Source organism: Anticarsia gemmatalis, chromosome 4 (genome assembly GCF_050436995.1).
Source record: "Anticarsia gemmatalis isolate Benzon Research Colony breed Stoneville strain chromosome 4, ilAntGemm2 primary, whole genome shotgun sequence".
In the NCBI taxonomy this organism is placed as follows: Eukaryota; Metazoa; Arthropoda; class Insecta; order Lepidoptera; family Erebidae; genus Anticarsia; species Anticarsia gemmatalis.
Genome location: NC_134748.1, coordinates 6698177 through 6718843, shown reverse-complemented (window position 1 = coordinate 6718843; position 20667 = coordinate 6698177). Strand labels below are relative to the sequence as shown.

The following is a 20667-nucleotide window of genomic DNA, read 5'->3' as shown; positions in this document are numbered from 1 at the left end:
CTAATAAATGATTAAAACACAGTAAAATGTTTGTTTCTAGATTGTATTTCCAATAGAACAACAATTGCACTTAACCTCATTTAAAGCTCACATGGAGCGCGGCGGGCGCGGGACGCGGGCCTCGCGCCTGACTCGCTCTCGAACAACGTGCTGCCACTCAACGATACATCATAAAATTATATCACTACATAACAAATTACAACAATATTTACGTTGGCACCAATTTATATAGTAATATAAAAACATTTGTGTTGCTATCACACAATATAAAAATATTTACCTAGGAGTACTTACGTAAATACACTTAGATAATTCTAAATTAAATCTCGACAAGTTCAATAAATTCATTTTTCACTTACGAACTACATTGGTATTCACGTGTGTTCGGACAGAAGGGGCAGATACGTGCGCGTGCGCATGCGCGGGACACGACAGCGCGCCAGACATGAATACTCTCCGTGTTACTGACTGAAGACTCATCTTTGGTAAAAACATTCCATGGAAATATTTAACGATTTATCTTACAATTAAATATTACCATTAACAAGGCACTAGGTTAGGACACTTCTTGTATGTTTACAATATTATTATAAGTGGGGGGACAACATTACAATCTGCCCGAGATTTTACAATTTAAGTAAACAATTCCTGTACACTGCTACGTACGCTAAGGCAGCTCCCTCTCTCGATATATTAAATAGCTTTGTAGACGATGGGATATGTATTTGTTTAACATTTAGCTCGTTGTTTGTGATGCTACACCAATAAAGCAAGCCGAAATTTTACAACGTAAAATATTTTTAACAAATTTTGGATAAAAATTGTGAGTGAACACCAACAATTTTCATAAAAATAATCTTAATATTTACATACATAATAACAACAAATAACAATTTCAGATGCTAACAACTCTTCAACACGACGCGTCGGTTAGTTTTGTTTGCTTCAGACTAGTTCATTGTAAAAGAAAAAGTTATGTTTTAAACCAGAGAAATTGAAATCATATACCAGTTCTGAAGTCTGTTAGGTCGCATGCAAAAGCTCATTCCCACAAACAAAACGCTTTATGGCTTAACTCTCAGTATTAAATTATAATATTTTCATGAGGTATTTGTATATATTACATATATGGGGCGGAGTAAAACCTTACGCAAACGCGGATGGAAGTAAATATTTTACAAGATAAGAATAGGCCATATGATAAAATTTGAAGAAAAAATAAATAAGGTATTTAACAGGACCGACACCGCGGCAGTTCAACAACTGTGTAACAGAATAATTCGCCAATTCTGTCAAACATCGAGAAACAACTTCGATGTGATTACATACAAACACTCGCGAAATAACCGGCGGTAACTTGAAGTAGGCGACATGAAGCGGTGCGGTGGTAGCGCGGTTGTGTCGCGGGTGCAGGGCGTGGTGGCGTGGTGTGGCGCGGTGTCGATGCGGCGCTAGTTACGTGGGCTCGGTCTTGACGCCGGCGCTGGCGGACACGGCGGCGCGCGCCTCCTCCGGCAGTCGCTCCGGACTCGTCAGGATGTCCGTCGTCGTGCACAACACGCGGAGAGAGTTCAACACCGCTGGAAGCACAGGCATCATTACACACAAGAATTAAAAAATGTTTTATTGTAGTGTTGCTATGGGGATATGCAGAATACGTAGATCTACTACGAAACTATAAGGGCGCGTTCCCACTATGTCGTAACGATTAATTTATCGTTGGACGACTGTCGTCTCTAGCTGTTCCCATTAAAACGATTGTTTGTCGTCAAAAAATGTCATCGTTTAGTGACTGTCGTAGCTTGCCGTTGTAGACGACAGTAAGTCGTGTCGTTCTTTATGTGAACACCTCAGTTTAAACATATAAGCCACGACACGTGAAAAAGAAATCTTAACGGTTTTAGTCGTGTTTTCCTTGTTTAGTAGTAAATATATAAGTGCGTTAGTTACCGGGTCGCATCTCGACGAGCGAGCAGTGCTGCTCGGCCCACAGCAGCGTGGTCCGCACCAGGTCGGCGGCGCTGCTGCACGACACGCACGCGCTGAACGACTCCACCAGCGCCGCGCTCACTACGCTAAACTGTATGCACCAGTCAAGGAACATTCACATTGATCACACACACCTATTTGCCTATACTTTGCTGACTTATAAATTATACGGATGTGAATGAAGCAAGGGGAAGTTTGTAAAGATCGTACTAAGTGGCGTTCTCTGGTCTCTGATTACCCGTTTTTCAAAAAGTGTTTTATGTATGTATGCTTTGTCTTTTCACTCATACGGTGTTAAAATTGATTGAATGTGACAAAACACTGTATAATCAGAGCTCACACGATGTTTGTAAGGAAGACCGTTGCCTACTAAAGGTACACTAAAGTATTTATTACTGGGATGTTTGATTTTTTTTTAAAGCTCATTATTATGCAGTATTATACACTATATATATAAAAATAAAAAAAAAACGGGAAAAACTAGAGTGATTGATTTCATATTATGATATAATACTAATGAGTTATAAATGCAATTTACCGGGTCGAATGCTTAATCAATAACTGAATAACAGAAGTTATAATTTGGTTTTCCATAAATTGCTTTTAAAGCTTTTTATATAAGCACTATAATATTTATTGGTGGTCCTTGTAATCTAAATCTATGGAAATTTATACTTTTACTATTGTTTTTATTAGACTCCAGTTGAGCTACAGTCATTTGACTCATTATATCTAAACAATATTCATTGATAAGCGTAAAATAATTTAGTCACAATGACTCGATTAAAGGTAGCCATCGTTTGTAGCGGATTATCCTATCTTACGGCAGGCCTTTCATATTTATTGATTAAAAAGAACACTATGTTAGTCTGTCTACTGATCTAATAGATACACATAGTGAGTGGATGATAAGGTTTTTATCAACTGGTTATCGTACCATCATGGAGCCACCTAGCAACGAGTACCCAGTTCATTGTTTTAATAGAAATTATCTATGTATCACAAATACCTTTATCAACACCCTTTCTAGACATCTATCAAGGTCGTCGATATGCGATTATTTTTCACGAGTACGACTCATGAATTACTGGCCAAATTCCAAAGGTAAATTGTTTCGCAACTTTGGCGGAAACGTTCGATATAGATAATGATTTTTTGCCTAAACTAATGTAATAACTGACGTGCGCCGCGATACTATGTGCTATTTAGTTTCATACGAATTAGATTACGTCAATAGATCTATTTTCTGTTGATAAGCAAAGTCATGAATTAGTCATACAGAAAAGTCTTTAAGCTACTTTATCATTTGACTTGTAACGATGGCTTTGTACTTTATAAGAACAATAAAATGAGAATGCAAGTCACCGTATTTTTTAGAAGAATGAATGAAAGTTGCGTGTACGCAGAAGTGCACGTAAAGTTGTACGTAGAATTGTACGTATGGGTGTACGTTGTAAAGGATACGAGCCAATACTTCCAGTTGTGCAGCGTGCGGTTGGCCACGTGGCGCGCGAACATCTCGCGCAGGCGGCCCGAGCGGGCGCGGGACACCGGCGCGCCCGTCGCTGGCAGTAACGAGTGGCAGTTACTGCAAAATACCACACTATTAACTCCTGTCACTCAAGCACAAATATCCTATTGGATACTTTCAATTGGCATTTTTGATGCTTTCGATGTTACACATCCTTCTCGTTCATGAATATGGTCAAGATTTTTTCAAACAAAGAAACAAATAACTTAAATCAAGACTTTAAGATTTTGTGATAGTTAGCTTCTACAATCCTGTTTAACTACCGTTACTGTGACACTTACGTGATGGAATTGTTTAAGCATTCAATTTGTTGGCGCAAGTTCTCCATCTCCTCTTTGATCTGATTCCTCTCAGCTTTTAGCTGCTTTATGTATTCAGCACCTTTTTGCAACATCGCCGCCTTACTTATCTAGAAAAGATAAATAAATATTAATTGAAAGGCATATGAGAATGTTATCTAATAATAATACAACCTGAGCAAAACTTTTATCAGAGCAAGGTCAATAATGACGTACTAAGTAGGACTATTTAGGCCGGTCTCATATCGCATCCCCGGTGCAATACTGTCACTTATGCAAAAATGTAGTTTTTCAGAAGAAGCATTTAAAACGTTGACACTTCACACAACAATGACTTTGTAAGATATCTATAGATTTGTTTTTTTTTTTTTTTTTACAAAAGTGACAGTGTTGCACCGGAAGTGCGATATATTATCGCACTTTAGTATCTTTCTATGAAAACGTGTAGGTATAGATGTAAAAGGGGGGCGGGGCAAATCTAGGTTCGTAAACGAAGTACGACGGCTATGATAACGAATTAAAGTTACACTTAACGCAAAACGTTACGAGTAGAAAGAATATGGGGCGTTTATGTGTGCGGGAGGTGGGGTCGTACCTTGGCGGCGGGGTTGGTGTTGAGGTGCGGGATGAGCGCCTGCAGCGTGTCGAAGCCGTTCTTGATGTTGTAGCGGCGCTTCTGCTCGGCGTGCAGGTGCGTGCGGCGCGCCGCGGGGGAGCCGGCGCGGGGCGACGCGCCCGGCGACGTGGGCGGCGACAGCGACTGCTGCGGCGACATCACGTCGCTGCCGCCGCCCGGCGACCCGCCCTCCTCGCCCGTCAGCTTGTACAGGCTTTGAGCTAGCGATGGTAAATATACCCACTCAATTCACTACATTCTCAAATATTTCAGTGATAACTTCGAGATAGTTCAGTCTGAGGACGAGTGCATGATCAGATCAGAAATAGAAGCTAAATAAAATTCTTTATACGACGTGGTCGAGTTCAGATTTAAGTACACGAGGACCGTACAAGTGATATGCCAGATCAACCATCCGCAAGACTTATAACAGCGGTTGAAAATATAATTTATGATAGTCGGACATTGCATTGAAAGTTAAACGTATTCAAATAAAAAACAGTCATCAATGAGTTTAAAATCTTAGTCGGATTAGTAAAGTAATGTAGCAAACAGACTGACAGTGTTGCGCCGAGAGTAGCTGGGCGAGCATGACGCTAGCCTGCGGCAGCGTGGGCTCGGACGCCACGCTGTTGAGCGGCGGCGGGCGGCGGGCGGCGGGCGCGCCGGCGGGCCCGCTGGAGCCGGGCGGCGCCGCGCCCTCCGCGACCACGCCGCTCGACGTCGAGCGCGACCGAATCCGAATGGCGCTCGGGTTTGACTCGCGAGCCTGCAAATATCAACCTCTGTTGTACGTGACACGTACACCTACTTACCGTTTTGTATGGTTCGAGTGTTTGCCGAGATTTCATTGCACGAGGATACGAGCGAATTATATCACTCTTCCCTTCCACAGACATCTGTTGGTCAATATAAAGGAAACTCTTGTATTAACGCCCCAGGGTGATTTCATAAAACACGCAATCTCAAACACAACAGCAATTGTTAGCCTACAAGCACGGTGTTAACTCCTAATCGAGGAGAATACTACTTTTGTTTCCGGTGTATTTAATTGTCAAACGAAGGTTTAAGTTACCTTGTCTTTGCTTTCTCGCAGTCCTGTCAAAATTAAGTAAAACAATTCATTAAAAATCATACCCTCGCGATGTGTTTAGCAGGCGTGGGGTCGTGTGCGGCGACGGTGACGGGCGGAGCGGGCGGCGCGGGCACACTCACGCTCCAGTCGGGGTTGAGCTGAGCGCCCAGCGGCAGACTGTGCGACCGATACTGGTCCTTACTGGGACGAGACACACTGCTCGCACCACTCGGCCCGCTAGACATCTGAACATATAAACCAACAATAGATTACGGTGGTTCTGCAGCTTCACGTTTATTAAGTACTTAGCGCTCGTGTTTGTAATACACGATACCTAAGAAGGTATCAATAAGCTTACCTGTGGAGTAGTCACAGGCACGAGTGGAGGGGAAGGCATTTTGAACGACCGAGGGTTGACGGTCGATGCCACGGCTTTTTGCTTATACGAATCGACAGGATTCGGCTGCAAGTACTGCATCTGCTGTGAATTCTGGCGCGCGCTCAGTCGCGCCTCGTAACCTTGAGGAGATATCGGAGCCCCGGACTGATTTATCGACTGAGAGTAATTCTGATACTGGCTGCTTTGTTGAACTTGGCTGGGGTAGTGAGAGGTTCTTTGCCGAGTCTTTTCCCTAGTGTACCCACTGCGCCCTTGAATCACTATCGTAGACGCATATTTGGAGTTCTGTATCGGCTGCTGTAAAAGAGATACCGTCTCTGGTGCCGTTTGAGATGGTGGTACTGTGGAAATGGAAAACGTCGTCAGACTACATACTTCTCTATCTCTATTAAATATAAAACTTTTATAATATAACACAACAACTAACCTGAATTGTATTTATTGTAACAAGGCTCAGATTGGGTAACAATTTTTGGCGCATTACCATACTGTAACCTAGAAGATTTGCCTCCGTAAACGTTAGAGTGCATTTGTTGATCTGACTGCTGCGTGTTCTGCTCGTAGGACATGGGCTGATACTGAGGGAGTATCTCCTGAGTGTTCATCATGTTGTTCTGTAGATCCGTCTGTGAGAATAACCTTCCACTGTCGTACATTCCTAGCTGTTGCTCATTCTTTATTGTTTGATCCATCGACATCATTTGAGTATTGTTGCTTTGACCTGTTGAACGTAATTGTTATCTGTGACCTGCCTTCCGAACATTTTGCATGTAGAAACAGGCGAGAGCCTAGATTTTACAATGACTACTGTTATTAAATAATAATACCATGCAAAGACATCTCACTGGTCGGCATGGTGACGGCGGCGCTGCTCTGGCTACTGGTTATGAATCCTTGAGGTGAGTACGAGTCCACTGACATGCCACCCCTGTACAAAGAGTCCTCCGACGGCAACGCTGATTCTTCAGGAACGGGAGGTAACCTTAAATCTGGAATGTATCGTGACAATAAACACCCTGTGCTTTATTACAGGTAAAGATTAACTTAATAAATTCAACTTACCCTGAAAAGGTTCCAATGTGTCCATAAAATCGTCGAGGTTAGGTTGTAATGGGCCTAAGCTCGGTTGGATGAAGTCAGCTAAACTCGCTCCTCTGGCTGCAAACGTTATTTAAATGTGAGTCAGGAACTTAAGCGAGTTCAAGTCCAATATGAGATATGAAACTCTATCGATGTATCAGTCTTTGTCAATAATATGTGTAAGTATAGACGTATTTACCTATTTCTCTGCAGTCGGGAAAGGCGAACGGTTGGTGGTTGGTTATGGTTGAGAAGAGTGTGTCAGTCATGAAGTTCAGGTAGTCCTCGTCCGTGAGCATGTTTGCCGCAAAGTCGCTGCACTGCGAGAACGATTCCACCGTGTCCATGTCTGATATCTGAACAACCACACCTTCAAGTCAACCAATATGCTTTTATAACAATAAAACATCAATAACAAGACAAAACTGTGAATAGATCGTACCGCGTCCTGAACGGAAGTATCTCCTTTTCCAAGGAGTCGCATAATATGAAACTTGCGCCATTTTTTGTATTCTGCTATAACTGCTTCTGCCCTTCGTTTCCAGTATTTACCTTCTAATATTGTTGCCTAAAATAAATCAAAATGTATATAAGTTTGAGCTGTTAGACATACAGTGTAATAGACATAAGTTTGTAAGCATTACCTCTGGTTTTACGTGTGTATCAACATCTAACGGGGATGCGAACTGGCATACCAAGGTATTTTGTTTCTTTATAACTGTGAAAATAAAGGTTCAATTGTAACTACACAACTTTACGTACGACCGGTCTTTACAAACGAACTTATCCATGATATCATACGCTTTATGGACGCATGTCGCTGTCGGAACGACGTTGAGAACATCACGCTGGGTTATAGGATAGAAAACATGTCGCAATACAAAAAGATCTCAGTTTATTTCTAGAAACAAGTTCAGTTCAATAAGCCATCAATCTAATTTACACATTAACAATTAAGGTGATTATGTGCCGTTCGGCCAATAAGGTCAGGAAGAAATGATGACGCATAAAATGTAGGTAAACAGCGCATCCTAAGTTATGCGCATGCGCAGATTGTGTATGCATTGAATAATTATAATGGTAAACGTATTGCAATGATTGCTCTACACAATGATTTGTACTTGATTTGTAACAACGGAATTATCCCTTCATAGATACAATCTTAATAAATCTTTTAGATTCCATTTCTTCCTGTTTCGCAATACATAAATGTAATCGGGCAAGACGGTAATTTATTGTATTCAAATGAACTCGTGTCTTAAATATACATTATGTCACCGCATGGCAGTTGTAATCAAATGTAAATCAACCTTGTCTTTATTGTGATATTCAGTTTGGGTCATCGTTATCTGTCGCGTATTTTATATCTACTGTGTACATTGTACATGGCATAGGTGAACTGTACTTATACACAGATTGATAGTTTCACAGGTGTTTAACGATCGAGACAGTGCGAGTGTTGAACTTGTTCGCTACAACCCATTTCATTATCGCTATCACTATACAAGATACGTACACATAAATCAACACCCCTAACACGCGTCTAACGAATGCTCATCGACGCGACTCTACTTTTGGGGAAAATATTCCATTCCAATGTTTTATCTGCGTTCAAACCTTGGACTCTATAGATGACGAATTTGTCATTTAATATTGCTCATAATATTTGCAAGAGAAATCACTTACGTACGAGAAGAACAGATAAGTTTCATGATATAATCTTTTGTACAAAGATCTTAGCAAGTGCAGAAATAAACTGAGATTATTTACTCTTGATTTATTGTTATTCATTAGTTTTAAATCTAGTTAGGTATATCTAGATAATATGTTATTATAAACTTACATTGCATGTGCCAGCACCGCCATATAACGTTGTTCAATCGAATCTTGTCCTTCCACCGGAGTTTAATACCTTTGAAACGATTCCATTTTGGTGAGGTTAATTTTTGTCTGAGAAAAAACATATAACATAATAAGAAAAAAAGATGCACTCACCATGCTCTTCCTGCGTTTACTTATAATATTAGTCAGAAACTAATACGCGATAAAAGCACTTTGGTTGAAGAGTTCACTATAAAAGTTCTTGAACTCGTAAGGAGCATTTTTACTTTAAAATCGTTAAAAATATCCATGATTAAAAATAATAAAAAATTATATTTGTCAAATGTACAGACGCTATAGCAAAACTGTACGGCAAAGTAGAAACAAATTGTCAGACAATCAAGTGCTAAGCTGGTTATCAGCATCGCTATCAATATGTGATCGTAAGCTTATTGCAAATAACAGTTTGATAAGAAAGAAACACAGCCTATCTTATCTGCGGCTTGCGACTATATAAACATCAGTCAGAAGGTAAATTAGGAAGATAACTTTATAAAATTAAATGTTATTTACTTCGTCTTTTGAAACAATAGAATTACATAAAAAATGCGATTACATTGACGCATTAGTTACACTAGAACAATTTGCCACTTAACCAATACTCCTCGCGTTAAGATACCACCGATTGATAAAAATAATATATATTAAGAACCAATAGTTTTTCTATACATATATTTGCCTACTGGCTATTCTTTGAGTGGGACATGGTATAGATTTCTTAAATGTTAGAACATTATCGTTTATGGTATCCCTACTATTAGGTACATACGCACCAGATCGCGTAATATAACTACGGCTCTAAATGTTGCAGGGCAGTTATCTTTGTACCTGCTTATTTATCTTACTGCTTGCTACTTTGAATGTACAAAAATAATTCTTGGAAAGAAGAGTTTAGCTATATTTCGCAAACGATAATAAACTTGAGCAATAATTTAGACTTGAGTAGCTAAGAATGCTAAAGTACCTCGGTCTTTTTGGAATTGACGAAGTAAGACCTTTTCATTCCTTTTTTTTTTTCGTTATCCCACATTGTCAGTAATAAGTTAAGTAGTTAGTATAGTAAGGGTGAAAAGAGGGCCATTGACGTAGGACATCTAAACAAAAGATATCGAATAAGGGGCCGCGTCGGAAACGGAACATTTTTATAAAGAACAGACAGGGCGCAGACACAACTTCTTATATGTACCGCGTCATGTTCTCGCCCTGCATACTTTCATTCTAACTTGTGTCTCTCACACTCTTAGACTGGTGCAGGAGTCACACTCATGACAAATATTATTATAAGCCGTCACTCGTCATACTCATCTGTGTACAGTTCAAATAACATGTTTTTAAAGGCCGACTAGTAAGTCTACATAGAGAAAATGTTACATAATTTTACTGTAAACATTTATTTTTGTTATTATATATCCACACAGCCACTCTGTGTCATACCATTCTAAATAAAAATATCTTGTTAGAATCAAATGAGGCAGGAAGTAAGTACATAGTCTCATAGATGCTAAGTAACTCTCAAGTATTGCAAATGAATATCACTTAGAATCATACATAGTTGATGCAAATGATCTTGTTATAAATAGGTACATTAATTTATTGTTGATATTACATTCTGATAATACTATATTTACATTTATAAAATAATAATAATGTGGACATCTTACTTAACTCATAATGGCATATTTACATAATTTTCTAAGATGATCTTACATAGATAGATTTACTTAAGGAATGCAAAAGACCAAAAACAATGTAATAAAATAACAAATTTGATTTTTCGTTTTGCTTTTCAGTAAATCATGTAAACAAAAGTAACATATTTTGGGAATATTAATTATACTCACATTATTCTTAATCATTTAGCTGATTAATGATGCCTAAAGAGATGACAATATTGTTACTGTATGCAATAAAATCTTTAAATGACTAACTTTCATGACCCTAATTAAATTTAGATTTTTAAACAAATCAATTTTCTATTTAAGGAAGTGTGAAATAAATTACTATATAATAATAATTTTAATAAAGAATATTAATAGGGAAAAAACAGCTTTGTATTTTGACAAAAAGTGCTTTGTAACATGTTATCTGCAAAGTACTTGACTTTTTATTGCTGTTGATATCAATAAGGCAAATATTGCTATTATTAATAGTTAACATCATATAAATAGGTTCTGATAAATTTGTTATGAGAGTGATGGAGACACAAATATACTCCTTTCTACCAAATTATTATGTTATTATTATGTTCAGTCTTATTGTTTTGCTAACTTTCCCTTATCAAAGATGTAGAAGCTTTCTTTATCAAATATTCTAAATACAACCTATAATCCATTTTATAGAAGTTTATAAAATAGCATTGCCTAATGAATTGCAAGGTACACTATCCCATATTTTTTAAAAACAACAGTAACTTGGTTGGTGCAATTTTGAACATATGTAATAAAGCCTTATTGCATAATGTTGTGTATATTTTGTTATCCCAACATCCAATCTTTTTTTTCTCTTTCTTTTTAGAACTAGACTTCAAGCTATTATCAACCATGTCAGCCCCGTTCATGTCAAAACACATTGTATCCAATGTATAATTCTGCTGTCTACATAAAAAGGAAACAAATATATGTAGTTTACTTTATTTGTTTACAAAAATCACATTAACTTATTTGCAACAATATAAAGCTCCACAATAGCTAACAATATAAGTTGAAAATCAATAAAATGAAAAGTAAAGTATTAATAACTAAGTGTTCATAGAGCGAGTTATCTCAGCAAGTGACCTGTGTCTTTTGTACTGGCTATGATGACCTCCCCTTATCTTTGCATGCTAAACCCAATGGAAACATACTGTTTCCTTATTTTTAGAGAACACTTGATGCTGGCTGATAATATTGTAGTATTATGAGATTGAGAAATTTAAAGAAGAAAAAAATTAAAACAAACAAACATTTTAAATAAAATACAACTGATTTGTTATTAGTAAACTTAAAATGGATATTCAACTATTTAAGATAGTTATACAAAAAGATAGCAACTTCTATGTATAACATGACAAGATAAATATAATATGTAATACTACATACATGTAAAATGGGTAATGTGTGTTCTGCAGATTAAACATGTACCAGGAAAATATCAATGTCAATTAACAACTATGGTATGTAAATTCTATCATCACCTATATGAATTGTGTGAACTCACCTGTAGGCCAAAGTCATACATTTGAATAACTTTGTTAGAGATATTTCTATAGAAAGTTGTTGGTGCTGTTTACTTTCCTCTTTATCTGGCGTAAACGGTATTATTGATCTAGGCACTGTGTAGGTAGCAACCGTAGTGACTTTTTGGACATTTTGTTCTTCATCAGGGACAGTAACTAAGTCGTCAAAATCATCTTGGGCTTCAGCTTCAAAATGTGACACCATGAAATGTCCAGAGTGTATGGTCTCCTTCTCCGATCGGGATTGTCGTTTCTCGACATGGTTCATTTTGCTAATTTATCTACTATATTTTACAAATATATTTCATGAATCTGTATTGAATTACGTTTGATTATAGGTCTATCAACTTTTGGACTTGTCCATATTTTTACTTATCACTCACACTCACAGACACATTGTTTTTTTCATCTGACAGCTAATGTTGCTAGTTGGTATTTTAAAATTTCCTTCCAGTGTTACCATTGCTAATAAAATAGTACTGAATTAAAATAAAATATTCCAAATTAGACTTTTATGTAAAACATGGTTTTGTAGGCCCTTCATAAAAATAAAGAGTTTTATGTGGGGACTCTCGCAATTTTCGGGATTGATTGACATCAGTGAATTTTTGATCCCGTCACGGCGACGGTAATGGAATATTGATTGCGGTATTTGCAGCCCATTTTTCACAAGGAACCACTAAGCGTATACAATATCGGTCCATTTGCGACACATACGTATTGCACGTATTTTTAATAAGACTTATCTTGAAAAAGGACAGCAATCACATTTTTTTGTCAAGTAAAATGTTTATTTTCAAAATATACTTTTTGTTATAAAAACTGGTATCACCGGTATGATAGGCTGCATATCACGAAACACGAAAAAGAACTCTATTTTCACACTGCTAAGGCATAACTGTTTGGTCCTAAAACTTGATTGACAATTGATATTTTGGGAGGTAGAATTTTATAATTTGACATGGCCAATGGAATTAATTTTTAAAAACTTTACGTGATTTGCAAAGTGTATTCGCTAAACCGTTTTGATTTTGATATTCATTATTTTAAACTTGTTTTGAATAACTGTTTTGAGTCATATTGTATTTACATTTGATTTGTGTGTTAAATCTTATTTATACTTTGTGTTCATAAACCAACCTGCTTCAGAAATGACTTCTTCACCAAAATACAAAAATTTAGGTTTAAGACCTAAACAGTCGCCTATTGAGTTGAAGGAGAAAATGAGAAAGGTACATTTCAAACTTATTTTTACTTCCCAGAATATTCACAGTTATTTCGCCGTTTATTTCTGTAAGAAAATTAGGTTTTGTAAAACATTCCTCTCCTAAACTACAATAGTAATAAATATTTATGTTATTGAGGATTATGATTAGTTAGTACTATTATTTTATGCAATCTAAGGCATTGTATTGTGTGTGTAATGAATTTGGCTTCTAAAACACAGTAACAACTTATGCAGCACCCAATCTAATTACCTATATAAAATATTATTATTGTTAATAATTGTAAAAACTTGAGTATACAAAGTGCCCAACCCACAGTTGGGCAGTTAGTAGACTAAAGGCCATTTCCAGCCATCTAGATGAGATGCTTGCCTAGTATTAAGACAGTAATGGGTATATAAAAATAAAGTTTTATAGTATGTACATGATACTAATACAACAATTAAGATGTACCTAATACAGTATTTTATTTTCAGAATTACAAGAACAAAGTACAAAACTGCCGTGGCATGTTGATGGATAAACTACGAGGCAATCTTACTGAAACTGATTTGTGTAATACTTTAACCAATATTTATAAGAATATGTTCAGACCCGATGAGCTGATTGACGATGAAGAATTGGAAATTATGGATGAAATAAGACATGAGCTTGTGCAAGAAGAATTGGAATGGTAATTTACAATTGTCTAATGTTATCTATCTATTCAGCCCATTTCTACCTACTGTCCTGTATTGGCTGCCCCCTCATTATGCCATTTTTCGTCCTATCATCATTTCACGACGTCATCAATGATCTAGTTATAAGACTTCCTTGCGATCCTTGCCCATTCCATGGCTGATGGTGAAGGAAAACATAGTGATGAAACCTTGCTTGGCTAAAATTTGTTTATACATTTATTGAGGGAGTCCTAAATCCCCGACCTGCACTTAGCCAGCCTGCTGGACCCAAGGCCCTACCCCCTCCCTCTTTCCGGAGAGGAAACCCAAAGCACTAGGACAGTAACGGGTTCAAAGAATAATATTTTGTTTAAGTTATGGTCTGTGATGATAATTTTTATTTCAGGTGGGTAAAAGAATATGAACAATGTCAGATGGTGAATGTGGATTGGTCATCAATTGAAGAAAGTAATGATGTCATATGCCCTGTATGCCAGAAATCAAACTTGCAACTAAGTAATGGCTACATAAGATGTATTTTCTGTAATATAAGTATAGCCACAGATAAATCCTTATTGGATATAAAAAAAAATATCTTACTGATGGTAGACAATCATAACTCTTTTTGTAACAGTGATGTGCAATTTGGTATCTTCACAGAAACCAATGAGACACAAGTTTGTCTAATTTGTGAAAGCTGTAGGAATGTGAAATCAGTTATACCTTAAGTAAATTAAATCTGTGTTCCTAGAATTAAATTAAATAAAACTGCTTGTTAGTGTTGTAAGTGTTATTGTATTTAGTTTAATCAGTGTTATTAATTTAATGTGTATATTATTGTTATTGAGCATTGCATGGTTATTTAGTAGGTATTGATTAACTACCATTTTCATAGAAAGTGTTAAAACCATTGTGTGCCATTGTACTACAGTCTCCTTTTGCTTATGCTTTTGGGTGTGAGTTTCCTTCACCTGTCTTGCCTATGCCTTTGCTGCCCTCAAATGCTGGTGTACCTACATGTAAAAAGATGTTTGTAATTTATGTTAAAACACTAGCTTTTGGCTAATTAGTGACAATGTGATAAGGGTGTGGCAATAGCAGAATTCGCAATTGTGAGAGGCAGCACGGTCCACAGTGCAGTCCTAGACAAAAAGTGTGAAGTGGTTTTGCTGTAGACCAGTCGCATCAATGCGACGGTTATTTAGGACTAGTCACAACATTACAGTTAAAAGTTGAGACTATACAGACAATGCAATATTTGTTTAAAATAAATGCAGTCGCGTCAACGTGACTAGTGATTAACATAAGTTGCATTTACAGAACCGAGGTATAATACTAGTTCCGTCAAACGGCGGTAGTTGCGTTAACGCAATGGTTTGTAATAGATTGTAGTCGCGAAGATTCATTGAGATTAATTGCATTAACACAAGGCTTGTACAAGACTATTTCTGTCAACGGTCGTGATCTACAGGTAGCGTCAACGCGATTAATATTATATCATTATGGTAATCTATGATCTCAGCAGCAGTATTCACTTTGTGTGGATTGACTTGCGTTTTGGCTATGTGATCAAACTGCGTTAATAAGATTATTTGTCAAAATTTAAGGTGTGATACTAATTAATAAAGCCATCTGATGGCTAGATTTTTGTTACTTTATTAATTTTAAGTCTATGCTATTTCGAAACAGCTGTTCTACCTTTGCTTTAAAAGTGATAAGGCAAAAAAAACAAATGATTACAAAATAAAAAATGACATTTTAATTCAATTCATGAAGCATGGTAACAAGGTATATTGTAAATTTTATTTTGTCATATCGGGGTTAGAACATTTTATTACATGTGATTAATTCCTACCAAAAGATTAGACTAAACGGTAACTTGTATAAAATGTACATTAATAATAATATAATAATATGTAGTATAAAACAGTACCATAATTTACCAATATTATTACATGGGCATCTTTTGTAGTTGAATTCATCCTTAGCATAAAATGGTCAACTATGTGAATTTACTCTAGGCCTGAAAATAAAAGTTTTCAGTCAATTCTATATTTGTAATAGTCAACAACTTTGAGTAATGTTTTAAGGCATATCAGTATAATCTGTACAACCATAAATACTACTAGCATGATCATCACTGGAATCAACATTACTTGTTCTGTTCCCCTTATTATTTTTACTGAATTAATAAATGTTTAATACAATTTAAAATAAACAATCATCTATAATTTACGAGAATTAACTTTGTTTTAATTTAAATATGTATTGACCACAAAGATCCAATCTGTTATCAAATCATTAAATTACTTGGTATTTGCACAGATTATAAACAAACAATACCACAATTTGCTACACATTTGGAACTTAAAACTGGTATAATGATCAAAATCGCAAAATCTATCATTATTTTACTTAAATAATATAAACGAAATAATAGTGTTACATTATAATATTCTCTATAATTAAACCTATTTATTAATTCATTTTCTATTATTAACTAATATTAGTTTTGGCGGGTCTTGTGGGGGTTTTTCACAATTGAACTATGGGTATTTCTTTAGGTACAACCATATAAATCACGCAAAGTGAAGCAATTCAATTAATTACAATAAGATAATGAAGTAATAATAAATTAAACTTGAATTAAATAATATATATAATATATTTCAACAACATAATTCACTTAATATACCTTAAGTTGCTTAATGTACTTAGTTATTTGATCAAATTATTTGTGAAACTGTAGAAAGCCTAAAATACATGTACTGAATTGATACTAAGTCTATTTTTAATTCTTGACAATTGTGATACTCGATGTTTAGGGTATTTATGGTGTAACAAAGTTGACAAGACAAGTGTAAACCCGCTTTTGCATTAATACAGACCAGTAATTAAATTAACACAACACTTAACTATATTCAATTATTTCTAAAGCTAGGTACTTACTATATAGGTAAACCTTGAACGTCCATAAGGTCTTCATGTTGTGGAGCGTGCGAGAGTCCGTGCGCGCTGGAGGTGGGCGGCACCGCGAAGTGGTGGTGTTGTGGTCTTGGACGTCGAGGTGAACGGGCCGTGATTACGCGTGGCTTATGGATTTCGTCCATTACAGATGGCGCTACATAAGTGAACCCCTGATACGATTGCAAATTATGTCAGTAACATGGAAAAAAATATACAAATTTAATCTCTAAGGTTTGTGTACAGAAAGTGACAAATAGGTCGGATTGGAAAAGGATATGGATAAAGGTTTTTAATGTTTTTTTTTTTAGTCAATTATCTCGTAAGAACATAATGCTTTGTAAATTGTAAGCAGCAGTTTCAAATTTAGTCTCCCGTTCGGCACCCCAGACTACGACTAATTTTTCCTTAACTATTTTATTTAATATATTATTATCTACACTCAATCATTATGAGAAAACTGTTATAAAATTGATTACCTGGAACATTAAGTTGGCACTTTCACTTAAAGTAGACTCATCTGGCGAATCAATAGGTGTCTGTAGAGTAAATCTAGTATCAAATTGTGAAACATCATCTTCACTAGTCTGAAAGAAAAACATACTGTGTTAATATACCTATTTCTATATATAATACGAATATAAAGATGAATAAATAATGACTTACCAGTCTAGGTTTAATTGGTGGTTCCAGTCTCCTGGCAAAAACATCATCCCAATGTACATGCTTGAAGAAAGCATGACCACGGACAGCGGCAGCTCCTTGTGCTCCTAAACGCTGAGTTTCTGATCGCTTCATAAGGCGTCGTATCAAATCTCGGGCATCTTGTGTTAGATAGGCAGGTAACATCAATTTGCCCTTTAATATCTTCTCTATAGTTTTTGTACGATTATCTCCAGTAAATGGTGGCTGAAATTAGTATGAACATTTTGGTTAATACAGAAAAAAAAATTCAAGTATTTCGGAAAAATATGCCTATTATGGCAAATATTCCTATGTAATGTATAAGTTTTAAAACATATGTATTGGATAAAAGCTTGTTTTTGGAAGAATTGCCAAAACGCATGTAAAATTGCCTACAACATTCCCTCCAACAGAGTGAGACACTCGCATGTGGTCAAAATCAGGGTATGGTCTAAATATGTATTTAAGCTATGCACGCATTACATGACATAAAGAGCATAGCAAATAAATACATGTAACATTAGGTAGGTACTGCATTACTTGTCGCATTTTCCTGTTATGGAGCTTCAAACAATACATTTGTAAATCAATGTTATTGCAACAACCAACCTGTCCAATAAGCATGTCATACATTAATGCTCCGAGACTCCACCAATCTACAGCTTTCCCGTGGCCACTTCTTGTTAATATCTCAGGAGCCCTACAAATGTAAGTTGGTGTAAGAAAATGAGAACCATTTAAAAAAAGTAAGTATGGCTTACCCTGTTTCGACCATCTGTACATTAGCTGAAATAATTTTAGAATAAAGAGCCTATTTCAATCATAAACAAAAGTAAGAAATAATATTTATGGTAATATCAATGCCCTAAACATGCTTCAATTAGGTATGTCGAAAGTAGATAAAAGTTGAGACTAAAAAATAATCTTAGTTATATCAGATTGCTGGCAGGTACACTTCACAGACAATGGGTATTTTAAAAACTGATAACGTTCCCTGTGCAAAACAACTGTATATTAGGTGTTATGTCTTCAGTAAGTGGTTATAGAAACATAAAACTTACATGTACTCAATTGTTCCACAGAAAGTGTGTGTAACTATGCCCTCTTGAATATGCTCCTTACATAATCCAAAATCAGTGAGTTTTACATGACCTTGGGCATCCAAAAGTACATTTTCAGGTTTTAGATCACGATAAATTATTCCAAGGCTATGTAAATGCTCCAGTGCCAATATTATTTCTGACAAATAGAAGCTGAAAATAAGATGATTTTATAAGAATATTACGTTTAACAAATAACATTGGATAGAAGTGGAGTGTCATAGTTCAACATGTTTTTTCAAAACAGATAGCATAGGCAGATTTCATTTTCAAAATATTTATATTATGAGTTTATTTATAATAGAGGGATTACAGATTTGTCAATTTTCATCACAACATAACCGAAATTTGAGAACAAATGGTATCATTACTTTCAGTAAGCCAAACCTTGGATTTTTGCTTTTTAAGACTGTTTCCATTAAAAACAAAAAAGAATCCATTGAAAAGAAAAATTTAAAATAGGTATTTTTAAATGTGAATCTTACCATGCAGTATCCTCTAGAAATATTCCCTCACGTTCCAGGTGCATAAACAGTTCACCCCCACTTAAGTATTCTAAAATTAAGTATAACTTGCCCCCTGTTTGGAAAGCATATACTAATTCCACTATGAAAGGATGCTGAAAGTTTAAAATAAGTTACAATCCATTAATTAAGTGTAACTGTGTGTTAGCCTAGTTACAGACAACAAATTTCTAAAGTAGCTTTGTAATTTGCATAAAATTAATATATAATTATGTGCATGGGGTTTAAAAAAGAAGTTAATTTCAAAAAGAAGCAATAACTACTAAAACCCAACAATTTTTTGAGTCTACTTAATCTCCTTAATAGTTATGGATGGGGTAGAAAACTATAGTCAATTATTAGAGCTTATTTTCTAAATATTACCTTAACTGCCTCCAAAATATTTCTCTCTGCTTTAGTATGGGCAGTATCTTTTTGATTGCGTACTATGGAAGCCTTCTTAAGAACTTTCATAGCAAAGTGGGCACCAGCATCAGGGCCTGTAATTTTGCGCACCTGGAACACTTTGCCATATCCACCCTTGCCCAAAACTTTTCGTAATTCAAAGTCCTGCGGTCCCAAACGTTTACATTGGCCTGGATTTACATTGTCTTCTGAGAGCTGTATAGTTTCTGATCCTTCAGCCCTAAAAATATATTTAATGTCAACATACTACACATAAAGCTACTATAGCACCTTCAATAAAATGTCTACAATATTACTTACTCCACTATAGTATTTACATGGAGCTCAGGATCGTAATCCACCTAAAAAAATATAAATAATTATAGCACAACAACAATGTTATAACAGTGTATTGACGTTTTTTGTAACTATATAACTGTTATATAAAGCTACAAAAAAGTTTAAAGTTGTCTAAGTTAACGCTAGGATTGTATTCACTTATTTTAGAAGAATTTATATACAATCAACTGCGACGAATTTTATCCTTGACAATCAAGTGAATATGGAACAAGGTTTTAGGTTAAGTAATAATGAGGTGTCTTTATTATCGTGCTATAAATTGCGAATACCTCATCAACTTCAATTATATCATCTTCATCAGATTCTCCAACTGTAATTGTATCCACATCTAAATCTAAATCAAAAACACCAGCCATATACGATGACATTTCAAGAATATCACATCAGCAAGCACTGTTATTTAGAATTGTATATTAAATTCAAATGGTGAGCTTCTTGGTTGATCCAATGAAAGAATATGTAAATTTTTGTGAATGTAGTATTTTTTTATCTAACTCTTAGCTTTGATACAAGTTCTATCACTCAACATTAAATGAATTCGAGAATGTGAACAGCAGCAATACACTAGCCAATGCGAATTGCGATGTCGATGTCTACATTAGAGTTGTAAGTTGTCAATTTAGTATTTAAAATGTTATCGATAAAATTAGAACTATTTTAATCATTGATGTGGACAAAATG

The 20667-nt window shown here is 35.8% G+C and overlaps 3 protein-coding genes across 6 annotated transcripts; 1 reads left to right on the top strand and 2 right to left on the bottom strand.

Annotated features, from left to right (window-relative positions):
• Positions 1–27: 27 nt before the first annotated feature.
• Positions 28–12507, bottom strand: Mondo (MLX interacting protein mondo). Of its 4 annotated transcripts, none has more exons than XM_076113380.1 (16): positions 12067–12507; positions 8834–8940; positions 7635–7708; positions 7433–7558; positions 7190–7346; positions 6973–7068; positions 6738–6899; positions 6338–6631; positions 5869–6251; positions 5573–5755; positions 4997–5204; positions 4415–4656; positions 3802–3929; positions 3454–3577; positions 1951–2080; positions 28–1580 (listed from the first exon to the last, which is right to left on the bottom strand). In XM_076113380.1, exons 1-16 carry the CDS (start codon positions 12351–12353, stop codon positions 1456–1458), a joined length of 2826 nt encoding a protein of 941 aa, XP_075969495.1. In that variant the 5' UTR covers positions 12354–12507; the 3' UTR covers positions 28–1455. The 4 variants fall into 4 exon arrangements, with proteins under 4 accessions (XP_075969495.1, XP_075969496.1, XP_075969497.1 ...); XM_076113381.1 differs by having other exon boundaries at positions 6756–6899; XM_076113382.1 differs by lacking the exon at positions 12067–12507 and adding an exon at positions 8986–9199 and having other exon boundaries at positions 8834–8902.
• Positions 12508–13007: 500 nt separating this feature from the next.
• On the top strand, positions 13008–14973 carry Ripalpha (RPA-interacting protein alpha). Its single transcript, XM_076113385.1, has 3 exons — positions 13008–13317; positions 13788–13984; positions 14377–14973. Exons 1-3 carry the CDS (start codon positions 13237–13239, stop codon positions 14696–14698), a joined length of 600 nt encoding a protein of 199 aa, XP_075969500.1. The 5' UTR covers positions 13008–13236; the 3' UTR covers positions 14699–14973.
• Positions 14974–15703: 730 nt separating this feature from the next.
• S6k (Ribosomal protein S6 kinase) lies at positions 15704–20571 on the bottom strand. The gene is made up of 10 exons (XM_076113384.1): positions 20256–20571; positions 19948–19988; positions 19606–19867; positions 19204–19337; positions 18680–18871; positions 18228–18318; positions 17601–17843; positions 17414–17521; positions 16920–17107; positions 15704–15993 (listed from the first exon to the last, which is right to left on the bottom strand). Coding segments are annotated over exons 1-10 (1359 nt in total). The 5' UTR covers positions 20355–20571; the 3' UTR covers positions 15704–15992.
• Positions 20572–20667: the final 96 nt, after the last annotated feature.

Bases quoted from the DNA above. Each gene is read 5' to 3' on its own strand.
- Mondo (XM_076113380.1), bottom strand. From the start codon at position 12,353: ATGAACCATGTCGAGAAACGACAATCCCGATCGGAGAAGGAGACCATA. The intron at 7,347-7,432 runs GTACGATCTATT...GTGGTTGTTCAG, and splicing joins ATACTTCCGTTCAGGACGCG to ATATCAGACATGGACACGGT. The intron at 6,632-6,737 runs GTATTATTATTT...TACGTTCAACAG, and splicing joins CAGTGAGATGTCTTTGCATG to GTCAAAGCAACAATACTCAA.
- Ripalpha (XM_076113385.1), top strand. From the start codon at position 13,237: ATGACTTCTTCACCAAAATACAAAAATTTAGGTTTAAGACCTAAACAG. The intron at 13,318-13,787 runs GTACATTTCAAA...TTTTATTTTCAG, and splicing joins TGAAGGAGAAAATGAGAAAG to AATTACAAGAACAAAGTACA. The intron at 13,985-14,376 runs GTAATTTACAAT...TTTTTATTTCAG, and splicing joins GTGCAAGAAGAATTGGAATG to GTGGGTAAAAGAATATGAAC.
- S6k (XM_076113384.1), bottom strand. From the start codon at position 20,354: ATGTCATCGTATATGGCTGGTGTTTTTGATTTAGATTTAGATGTGGAT. The intron at 19,989-20,255 runs GTATTCGCAATT...ATATTTTTTTAG, and splicing joins ATATAATTGAAGTTGATGAG to GTGGATTACGATCCTGAGCT. The intron at 19,868-19,947 runs GTAAGTAATATT...ATATATTTTTAG, and splicing joins CATGTAAATACTATAGTGGA to GGCTGAAGGATCAGAAACTA.